General features: G+C 42.9%; 1 protein-coding gene across 2 annotated transcripts in view; it reads left to right on the forward strand.

Moving 5' to 3' along the window:
• LYPLAL1 (lysophospholipase like 1) overlaps nt 1-12,180 on the forward strand; it is a 32,502-nt gene that overhangs the window by 2,152 nt on the left and 18,170 nt on the right. For both annotated transcript variants that reach the window (XM_058669191.1, XM_004578632.4), the window contains exon 2: nt 3,894-3,993. In XM_058669191.1, coding sequence (XP_058525174.1) covers nt 3,894-3,993 — 100 coding nt within the window. The remainder of the gene's footprint in view (nt 1-3,893; nt 3,994-12,180) is intronic.

Here is a 12,180-nt window from a genome sequence, read left to right on the forward strand (position 1 = left end):
GAAACATTTATTTTTGAAGATTGATTTATTTTTATCTGAAAGGCAGATTTTACAGAGAGATCGTGTCTTCCATTTGCTAGTTCGCTTCCAGGATGCCCAGAGCTGAGCTGATCCAAAGCAAGCACCAGGAGCTTCTTCTGGGACTCCCACATGGGTGCAGGATCCCAGGACTTGGACAGCCTTCCCCTGCTTTCCTAGGCCATATGCAGAGAGTTGGATAGGAAGTCGAGCAGCTGGGACAAGAATTGCTGTCCAAATGGGATGCTGTTGCCACAGGGCATCAGTGAGATTAGCCGACTGCTCAACTGTGCCAACCCTCCAAAACAGATTTTATTTTTAAAGGAATCTTGAAAGTTTGAGATTCTCTTCTAGGATGTAAGAAACATACGATACTGTCCAACAGTGTAAGTTATAGAAAGCCCAGTTGATCTGAGCCTTTCATACTACTGAAATACCAAAAAAACAACTTCTTTTAGGAAGGTAAAAATAGATGATAGTTCAGTTAACTTCGTTCAGTCCCTTAGATAAATTCATGCTGTTGTTTGCTGCCATATGACACGATGTGTCTTATTTCAGAGACATCTTATTACCTAACTCAACATCTGTGTTCCATTCTGAATTGTAAGATTCAGAGGCCAAAACCCAGTGTCTCATTTATGTTTGTTTTTTCCCTATAAAGTGTATCTCCATGAGTTAGTTGCCTGCTAAAGTCACAGTAACTTCTCTTGCTCAATGTATCAGATGTTTTTTAGTCTTCTTTGAATTGTCCTTTTTCTTCTTGTTTGTTCCTTCTGATTTCTTTTGCTGACTCATCCTCTCTATTTGGTTTGTCAGATATGTAGCTTCGTCAAAAATGTAGCTTTAGATCTTCTCTTCCTACTCTATTTTTCTCCCCAGGCCATATTCCATTTAGACCTGTAGAATCTCTTTTTGCCTATTTACTGGTGACACAAATACACGTCTTCATTTGAGGCCTCCTTTGTGCGTTAGGCCTATGTATCCACCTGCTGGATGCACTCACTATTTAATCCATTCATTCAAACAATGCGTCGTATGGCCACTGTGTCCATGGCACTGTTGTAGACTATCGAGTAAGGAACAAACACAAATCTGTTCTCATGAAGTTTAGAATCCAATAGAGGAAATAAGTAATAATAGTAGAAAATAGTGAGTTCAGTGGGAAAAAGAAGAAGAGGATGTTGGTGGAGGAGCAGACAGAAATTATGAGAGTGTTATGTTTTTAAATAAGGGGCCTCCCTGTGACGGTAACACTGAAGCAGCTAACCTTGAGGGTATGAATGCTGAGGCTTTTCTAGATGAGAGAAAAACTAAGACGGGCCCAGCGGCGTGGCCTAGCGGCTAAAAGTCCTCGCCTTGAACGCGTCACGGGATCCCATATGGGCACCGGTTCTAATCCCGGCAGCTCCACTTCCCATCCAGCTCCCTGCTTGTGGCCTGGGAAAACAGTAGAGGACGGCCCAAAGCTTTGGGACACTGCACCCGCGTGGGAGACCCGCAAGAGGTTCCAGGTTCCTGGCTTCGGATCGGCGCGCATCGGCCCGTTGCGGCTCACTTGGGGAGTGAATCATTGGATGGAAGATCTTCCTCTCTGTCTCTCCTCCTCTCTGTATATCTGGCTGTAATTAAAAAAAAAGATGAATAAATCTTAAAAAAAAAAAAAAAAGAAAAGAAAAACTAAGACAAAGTCCCTAAGATGAGTTCTCTGACATGTGCAGGCAAAAATAGGAAGGCTAGCGTGCCTCAAATGAGAAGAGTGGGCACTGGCCAATAGGGTATTGGCATCCAGTTGGTATAAGCTAGGGGTCAGCGTGATTTCCTTTAGAGGATCAAACATTTCGGGCTTTGGAGGCTATATAAGCTCTCTCTCACATATTTTTCTTTTCTTTCTTGCCTGCTCTTTTTTTTAGTCTTTAAATGTGAAAAAATCAGTCTATATTCTTAAAGACATTGGCTGAATATTTTTCTTCCCACTGGCTGTCCTTAGTTTGCTCAACCAAGTCCTGGTATATAAACTTATATATATTACATGGTATAAACCTTTACTTAATGTGTTTCGTGCCTTGGTGTATAGCACTGCTGTTCACCCACGTGTTCCCTCCTCTATTGCCTGTTCCTGTAAATTTTACCTCTTAAATATCTCTAGTATCAATTCCTGTCTCTGCTGATATCGCCTTAGTCTAAGGGTCAGTCACTTGAAGAGCTTCTTGCTATCCCCACATCTGTTTGGACCCCAAATTACCACTTCCAGGTCAGTCCTTTAAAATTATGCCATCATTCTGTCCAAAATACTTACGACTTTTCCATGTCCTTAGGATTGTTCAGCCTCTTCAGATTTTTCCATCCTCATCTTGCAGTCAAGCTTCCTACCATTTGTCTTTGCCAGTTCTTAGATGGCCCGCTTGTGTCTGTCCAGGAGCTCACGCTCGCTTGTTCCTCTGAGATGTTGTTTCCTTTTGCACGCCCCTTCTCTCCTTGCTGCAGGCTTTCGTTAAAATCGCACAACAACCATATGCGAGATCTTTGTTTGTGTCAGTGCTGTTCCTGGCAGTAGAAAAACAAAGACCTCAGTGATTAAAAAAAAGTGAAGCTTGCCATGGGGAGCAGGTACTCCAGTGAAGTTACCCCGACTCGCCTGGCTCAGTTTTGAATATGGTAAACCCTGTCTGCACCCAGTGTTCCGTGTTGGCAGAGGTACCTTCTGTGTCTCTTTTGGAGGTTATTTGACTGATGGTCATTTCTCAAAATAGGTGGAAGGAAGGACTCTAGCCCTCGCCACCACTGCCACCCCACCCACACTCAGCTTTTCTAGTAGAGAGACACAGTGCCTGATGGAATTGATTTCTAATGGATTGATTAAAAAATTAAGGTGTGAATTCTAAAATCTCATCTACATAGGGCAGGCCTAAGTTTCCTTCCAACCTTTTTTGGGTGGAAATGTGTGTGTGTATACATATATACACACATACATACAATAATCCATGCATGAATTTTGGTTATTTTAAGCCATGGAATATAGAATGATTGTTTAGATCATCCCATTAAAATTAAATCCTAATTTGTTCAAGTTAAAAAACAGAAAGAGCAGTTTGGAAGAGTTGTTCTTGTTTAAAACCAAGAAAATATATTAAGATGCACCAACTATAAAAATTTAATGATGACTTTTCAAACTTCTTTTTAGAGTAAACTAAGAAGAAATAGTGTTAAAAGGGCCCAGCGGCATGGCCTAGTGGCTAAAGTCCTCGCCTTGAATGCACCGGGATCCCATATGGGCGCCGGTTCTAATCCCGGCAGCTCCACTTCCCATCCAGCTCCCTGCTTGTGGCCTGGGAAAGCAGTTGAGGACGTCCCAATGCTTTGGGGCCCTGCACCCGCGTGGGAGACCCGGAAGAGGTTCCAGGTTCCCAGCTTCAGATTGGCGCGCACCGGCCCGTTGCGGCTCACTTGGGGAGTGAAACATCGGATGGAAGATCTTCCTCTCTGTCTCTCCTCCTCTCTGTATATCCGGCTTTGGATAATAATAAAATCTTTAAAACAAAAAATAGTGTTAAAAATCAGAAATATGGAAGTTTGTTTTTAGAAAAATCAATTTCCATTTTTTGTTCCTGCTACCCCGATTAAGTAAATGAGTAAACCTAAAGCTTAGTCAGGAACTGTAAAGTTATCAGTGGTGAAGCAGGGAGTAAAATAAAGCTTTCGCAAGCTGCTCATGTTTCAGCAGTTACTTCATAAGTCAGTTTCTATTCAGTTGCTTGTCTGTATCAGTCTTTTCTTATCTTTTCACACAGCCTCTGTGTGAGATGAAGTTCCAGACTGCGTTTATTGCAGTGTATTATTAAATTGAGTATTTTGTTTCTGACTTTGTCATTCATCAGGTGACTCTGGACTAGGAATGAGAACATGGATCAAGCAAGTTTTAAATCAAGATCTAACTTTCCAACACATAAAAATTATTTATCCAACAGCTCCTGGCAGGTATGTAGTAATTTATCTCATTGCTCAGTATGTACCAACGGAATGTTTTCTTAGCGTACTCCTTAAATTAGTGTACATTTTTTTCGGGAACATGTTTTGCATTTGTACTTGTGGGCGGAGCTTTGCCAGGTGAGTAATTTCCTTCTCTTGAAAGCACTTCCTTTAGCTGTGAAATGAAGCTGTGAGCAGTGTTTAACCTATGAGACAATATGTCCTCTGGCATTTCAGATTGCTCATCTTTCAGACTCCTTTCACTCCCTAATTCACCCAACAAGGAAACTTAAACTTGGATCTAACCTTTCTAATAATTCAGCCATGGCAGAGTTTATTAGCTCAGAAAAGGATTTTATGATCTTGTTTCACACATTCAGAATTATTTAGAAATAATGTTATGTATTTTCAGTTGGGAAGTCAAAAGAAGAATATGGAATTGACTTCTTGGCAAATATTTAGGTCATATGACCTGTGTGTTGGATATAATTCCCATAAGATTATCACAGTTTTGTAGTCAAATTGCACTTTGTAAATATTAAATTAGCATCTGAATTTTTTATATGAGTTTACGAATATTTTTATATGAAATTGTTGTGCTATGGTATGCAACCCAATCCAATTTATTCTTACTGAGTCCATTGTATGCATAAGCAAATATTTTATTTTTTGGTTAATTTAGTATTGAGTAAAAATAGAACCAGTATTTACTAACAAGTCTTTATGTCAGTTGATAGAACTGAAGTAGTAAGAGTCAAGGATCAAAAAAGTTAACATGCTAAAATATATGTATATATTTTAAATAATATTTTAGATAAAATTTGATAATCCAGATAGAAGACCTACTGACCAAGAGGCTCTTTTGTCACATATAAGTTGTATATCTTTGAAAAAGTAAAAAATATTTGCTGTTGGTTTTTAGAATGGGTGAATTTGTGAAGGCAAAAGAAATGGTATTTCTGGATATAAGAAAGAAAAATGCACTTCAGCCTAAATATAAATTGAACTGTTTCATGAAATATAAGGAAAGCCATTGGAAACTTGATTCTAATGATTAATTAATACTTTCCATTATTATTTAATATTTCATTCTCAAACCAATATTTCTTAAACCTTGGACTAGAAATATTTCAGAGTCCAAATACTCCATGTGACGCAAGCTAAATTTGTGGGTGCTTTTTTGATTTAGTTAAGTAGACTATTATTGAAATGACGCAGTGTATTCATGACGACTTTTTATTCCATGTTTCATAATTAGCTGTTTGGACAGATCATCAGTTTTACACCACACTTAATAACTGAAGTATAATAAAAATTTTATACATAAATTTAAATTTTCTTGGGAAAAGAAACAGATAAATTTAATGTTAATAGTATCTTTTATTTAACTCAGTATTTCCAAAATATTGTTGGTTTAATGTAATCAATTTGAAATTACTGAAATGATTTTTTTTTCATTTTTGAAAGCTAGTATGTATGCATTGCAATCTGGGTATTAAATCAGTCACACCTCATCATATTACCTTCTGGTTCTTCTTTTGCACATGCACAATTCAGTAGCCTTTTTTTTTTCACACTAATATCATTTTTTCCCTGTATCTGGGGTTAGGGGAGAAACAAGGAAAAGCCCCACCCAGCCTCCCACCCATCCCAGGTCCCCGATGTTAGGCATGCTCCGAGGGGCCTGCTCAAGCAGTTTTGATAGTTCAACAGGGCTGAATTGCTGCCAGTCTCGCCATTCCAATCGCAATGAAACCTATTCAGAATCCACTGGCTGACATGGTCTCTTCATGGTTGGGGTTCTGAGATCAGCAGTTCAGTTGGAGGGATCTCCAAGGAAACTTCATCTGAGATGATCCCAGACCTGATTCTTGTGTGAGTTTGCCAGTACAGGGTCTGGCACAGGCCATCGCCCCAATCAGCTTATGCACGTGCTGGTTGTTGCAATTGCTGGGTCAGTTCTGTTTCCAGCCCTGTCATCCACTTGAACCAATGGGGTTGCAATCCTGCTCAATCCTACCCACTTCATACTCAGTCCTCACGCAAAACAGTGGGAGCTGCAGCCTAGTTGGGGCGACTCCCCATAACCCCCACCATGCCTGCCCCCTACCCTAGTTCCTATGCATGCGAGTATGAACCGCAGGCTTGTTCAGTCTGTCCCACCTCCCATTTAGCTCTTGTACTTGTCAATGGGCACTGAAGTCTAGTTCGAACCAACCAGCCTACTATCCAGCCCACACACATACTGGCAGGTGCCTTTCTGTCTAGCCACCCCTGCCCCTGTCCTGTGCTTTCCAGTGGGAGTGGTAACCCACAAGGGAGGTGCCCATTATCTCCCTACTAGGCCACTCCACCTTCCAGATTATGTACTCTCCAGGTGGTTCTGGCATTTAACTTAACAGAATTGGCCCCCAGTGCCAGCCTCTGCCATCTGATGATGTGTCAAAGCCCAACCAACCCTCACCCACTCTAAATTTTGCTTGCGCTAGTTGGAACAGTCAGCCCAATCTGGGCCTTCCTCAATCTAGCACATATGAGACCCACAGGTGTTGTAGCCCTGCCTGGTCTGAGCTGTCCCATCCTAACTCATGCTCTCCAGTGGGAGTGGTTGTGCAGCAGGGGAGCCCACATTCCCCTGCCGGCTTTGCCTCCTCCCCTCCAATTCTCACGTGTGCTGTTTGGGCGCTGCAGCCACTCTGGTACGGCTCACCTCACCTTGGCATTCCTTAATGTGCACTGGTATGTGTTGCGACCGAAACTGGCCTGACCCACACTCTATGCTGGCGCTTCGATTCACCAGCTGTTGATGTGAACTGGTTCAGCCTGGTCTGACCCCCACCTACGCCATATGTATGATGGTGGGTATCTTCCTCCGGCCTGGTCTGGGTTGCTCCATATCGTGGTTCTTGTGCTCACCTGTAGGGACTGTGTTCCAACAGAGGAGTTTCCCAAGCTCCTCCTTCAGAATCTTTCCCTATGCCAGGTCTTACGTGTACTGGTGGTTCCATGGGCCAGCCCTCATTGCTGGCCTTCAATCCGTTTCAGTTCTTGGTGTTGGCTGTTTCACCCCAGCCAAGGCTTGTCCATACCCAGACACTGCTCACACATGACTCAGTAGGGGCAGAGACCCAGCGTAGTCCGTTCTACATCTACCCAGGTTCTCCAGAGCACCAGATAGTTCTGGTGTCTAGTCCAGCTTGGTGCGCCCAGCCCTAGTCCACAATTGTGGCTAGGGAGATTGCAGCCATATCCAGACCAGAATGCAGCCCCCACCCCAGCCCCCGCACCCTCCCGTGGGAATCCCAACTGAGCAAGGGTGTTCTCTCACAGGTCCCCAACCGAGTCTGTTCCCAGCCCTACATTGCGCGCATGCCAGTGGGTGCTCTGACCCAGTTGCCTTAGCCCCTCACCTGTCTCAGCCTTTGCCTTCAATGCTGTGCCATAGTATCCTTGCCTCATGAAGACCAGTTGGAGTAAGAGCCTAGGTCAGAATGACATGTGCTCCATCCTGATTTCTTTTCTTTTTTGTGAGTTGAGGTTTGCTTGGCCCTGCCCAGTCCGCCCCCTTCCAGTTGCAGCTTGGCCCTCCCCATTTCCTATTTTGGGATGCACTTTCAGGTGGTGCTGCCTTGACCTGCCCAGATTGCCGTTGGTTCCTTTACCCATTAGTGATGGCAGATGCCATGGTCACTCCTAGCTTAGCCCATCACCACCCCAGCTTGCAAGCTAACCTGCGGGACTTGTACTTCCACAGGGTTGGGTCCACACTTCCCCTACAGAGTTTACCCCTGGACCAAGTTCTCTCGCTTGCTGGTTAGTGTCTTGACCCTGCCGAATGTGACCAGTCCACTGTTCCACCACCCAGTCAAGTAATGGTACTTACCCCTGCCAGACAGGCCCCCATCCATAGCTTTGATGTGGACTGGTGTGTGGCAGTCAGTGATGCTAACAGCCCATCTCAGGATTCCTAATTTGGCTGGTGAATTAGTCTGGCCCAAATAGATCTTATGGACACTCCCCTCCAAACCATCAGGTCTCAGTACCCACGCTTGCCTGAAAGTTTCATGACCCTGTTACTTGGAATCACCCAGAATTCATCTCTCACATGCACTAAAACTGGCCTTATTCATGGGTGTCCCTAAGCAGCAATTTCACATTCTAAAAACCCCAGAGCTCGCCGCTGGGCGGCCAGTAAACAGAGCCTGGCACCGTTTGGTGTACTGGCCGCCAAAGCTAAGGACTCAGTCAGTGCCTTTCAGCAGTGGCTTTGGCCTGAGTCCCCACATTGGATCCGGCCTGGCCGGGGTACCCCCCCATAACCTCCACACTGTAGGGAGCTGCAAGCCGCCCCCATCCCCAAGGCCTGGACCCCTCCCAGACTCGTCCTGCTGCAAGGTGTTAGTGGCAGGTCAGTAGCCTTTATGTACGCAAAGATATGGTCTATTCCCAATAACTACTAAACATTAAGTATCTCGGAGTATGGGCCCAGCACAGTAGCCTAGTAGCTAAAGTCCTTGCCTTGCTTATGCCGTGACCCTGTATGGGCACCAGTTCATGTCCCAGCTTCCCTTCCAGCTCTGTCTGTGGCTTGGGAAAGTAGTAGAGAATGGCCCAAAGCTTTAGGACCCTGCACCTGTGCAGAAGAAAGGAAGCAGTAGTCTCCTGACTTTGGATGGGCTCAGCTCTGGCCATTGCAACTACTTGCGAACTGAAAACAGCAGATGAAAGATCTTTCTGTCTGTTTCTTGTTCAATCTGTAAAACCTGCCTTCCAATAAAAATAAATAAATCTATAAAAAAAAAAGTACCTTGGAATAAATTTAACAAAAGATGTGAAATATCTCTATGATAAAAATGTTAAAAGAAGACATAAAAAAAGAAATTTCTGTGCACTAAACACGATTTTTTTTTAAAAGATTTATTCATTTTTATTGGAAAGCCGGATATACGGAGAGGAGGAGAGACAGAGAGGAAGATCTTCCATCCGATGATTCACTCCCCAAGTGACCGCCAAGGCCGGTGCTGTGCCGATCTGAAGCCAGTAACCTGAAACCTCTTCCAGGTCTCCCACACAGGTGCAGGGTCCCAAGGCTTTGGGCCGTCCTCGACTGCTTTCCCAGGCCACAAGCAGGGAGCTGGATGGGAAGTGGAGCTGCAGGGACTAGATCCGGCGCCCATATGGGATCCCGGGGTGTTCAAGGTGAGGACTTTAGCTGCTAGGCCATGCCGCCGGGCCCACTAAACACGATTTAAATACAGGATATCCATATGTGTTGAGAGTCTACCACTTTGGGCAGTAATTTTGTGCCCCAAGAGGGAGTTTCTATATTCAGGTATTCAGTGGCAGTATTATATATCAGTTCACCTCCTGAGTAGAATGAAGCTTTTTAATTGGAAGCATTTTAAAGAGCTTTGACTAAATGCTATGTTTAAAAAGCAACAAAAGAAAAATTGGCTATATTTTTTAAACTTTACAAGAGTTATGGAGGTAGACAGTTAATTTACCAGCTAACACAGCTGTGTCCTTCATCAGAGCCCCTGGGTCATGTTCCCGGCTCTGATTCCTGACTCCCGTGTCCGGCTAATGAGGAACCTCAGTACTTGGGGTCCTGGCCCCCACAGGGCAGACTTGGCTTGTGCCTTTAGCCTGACCCATCTCTGCTGCTGTGGGCACTTGGAGAGTGAGCCAGCGGACAGAAGCTGCCTGTCTTTGTCTCTTCTTTCTCCCCCTTTTCTCTTTACTCAAATGGTTATATTACTTGATACTAAATTTAAAAAATGTAATACAGTATTAAAAAGCCAAAAATATTCAAAACATAAAAATAACTGTAGAATTCTGCCATTTCTACTTGATACAAATTATAAGTAACATTCAGAAAATCCTTATTTGTCATCTATGATAAATCAAGTTTCATTCTTGTTCTCAATGCTTTCATTCTAGAAAAACACAGCCCCTGCTCTCACAGTGCTCACATGGAAGTTCAAAATAAAAATAATAATAATCATAATTTCAAATAGTAACAAATAGTATTAAATTAGTTATTTTGGGTAATGGATAAAGAGGAAGTATGTGTGTTACAGGGTGGAGGGAAATAAACCCAGTATGGGAGAGTCAGAGGTTCATCTGAGAAGGTGGCTGAGCCCAGCAGGCGGAAAGATGGCACAGAGTAGGCCAGGTGGAGGGAGTATCAGGTGCCATACCCCCAGCTTGCTTACGGACTTGAGTTTTTGAAGAGAAGAAATAGGAACTGTGACTGTAACGCAAGAGAATGTTCGGGAAGTGGGGTGAAATGAAAACGAGGAGCAGATCATCCTTAAGGTTATAACATACCTCTGTTTTGATGACTGGGAGCATGGATTAAATACAACTTGATGTCAGTCTGATACCATTGTTTAAATAACCTGGGATTCTTTTAATTCTAAATTAATATCTTACCAATGTATAGTGATTGATTGATTGATTTGGGAGTCACACAGATGTTCTTTGCTGAATGTATTTATTTATTGTGGTAATGTCTGAGCAGTTTTATACCGGCTAGTAAAGTGATTTATTTGCACAAGGAAGTGAATGAGTAAAACGTGCGTGCCAGGGTGTTTTTTGTTTTTTGTTTTTAGCTGTCTTAAAAACAATCTTCTATGCTTTCTTTAAAGGTTATTCTAACATTTCAGGAGACTTATGCTTTCTTGATTCTGTTTTCTTAGCAAAGAAAAAGAAACTTGAAAATTATTCTGTTTCATAAAATTGTCCCATTTATTCTTCTTGAAAGTAAAATTTTAATTTGCTTAAAGAACTGAGTCATTATAAAGCTTCTGTATTGATAAAATAGTGGCACTGGGGTCCCGCCTCTGGGAGCATCTATCTCTAATTAGCTAAAGTATTGTCAAAAAAGAAAAATAAATGTTATGTGAATATCACTTTTTCCATTAATGGCTGAGTTCCCAGAATGATTCACATGTTAGTCTATGATATCATCCTTATTTAAGTGCTTAGACAGACAAATAAACACTTAGAGAAGTAGCAGAGAAAAATGGAAAGGGAAATAGAAATAATTCAAAAGGTTAACATTATAATTTGAACTGTACAGTGGGTCTTGTACAATGCTGGTGCTTACGCAGAGGGCATTGGTTCACACCCTGAAATTTTAGGAGTTGAAAGTATTTTGAAATTTACTGAATATTTTGATTAATTTATTGGGCAAGTAAAGAAAAATAGATGCCTATAAGTAGCTGGACAACTATGAGAGAGGTACGATGGAGTTTCCTGAGGAAGGCAGTTATGCTGATGCTGTAGATAGCTACTGCACCCTAAAAACTACATGAGCTACATACTGAAAGTGTGCACTTCACTATGTGTACTACGTCAATCAAATTCATTTTTAAACTTCAATTCCTTTAAGTGGTAACTTTTTAAAGGATTTATTCAAAAGGCAGTTGCACCGAGAGAGGGAGAAACACACACACACACACACACACACACACACACCAACACAGAGAGCATCTTCCATTTGGTAGTTTATCCCCAGATAGCCACAAAGCCAAGAGCTTCATCTGAATCTCCCTGTGGGTGCAAGGACCAAATCCTTGGGCCATCCTACACGGCCTTCCCAGGCATGTTAGCAGAGATCAGGATGAGAAATGGAGCAGCTGGGACATGGACCAATGCCCATATGGGAAGCCGGTGTCACAGGAGGTGGTTTAACTCACTGGACCACACCACTGGCTCCATTTTAAAGTGTGTTAGAACTGATTACTCTCAATGTGGTGGGCCAAAGTATGTTCTTTATTGTAAAAGGGTGAATTTTGATAACCTTTATGGAAGCTACTTTGGAGCACCTATTGAGATATGTTACAGCTTTCACTCCAGTGGTCCTATTTTTGGAGTGTTCCATAGGAATAGAAGCTGCAGGACAGCAGAGGACATTTGGACTACCTGTTAGGCTGCTGGCTGGGCCACCCACATCTCATGATGAACTGCCTGGGTTCAAATTCTGACTCCTTTCTTACATTGCACCTCCTGCTGGGCATGCCCTAGGAGGTAGAAGGGTGTGGCACAAACGGTTGGGTCCCTGTAACCCATGTAGCTGACTGAGCTTGAGACTCTGATTCCAGGCTTCGGTTGTTTGTGGGCATTAGTGCATGAACTAACAAATGCAGGCTCACACCGTTTGCCTCTCGGTGCCTGCTAAGTTTAAAAAGA

The sequence above is a fragment of the Ochotona princeps genome, chromosome 10 (genome assembly GCF_030435755.1).
Source record: "Ochotona princeps isolate mOchPri1 chromosome 10, mOchPri1.hap1, whole genome shotgun sequence".
Classification (NCBI taxonomy): Eukaryota; Metazoa; Chordata; class Mammalia; order Lagomorpha; family Ochotonidae; genus Ochotona; species Ochotona princeps.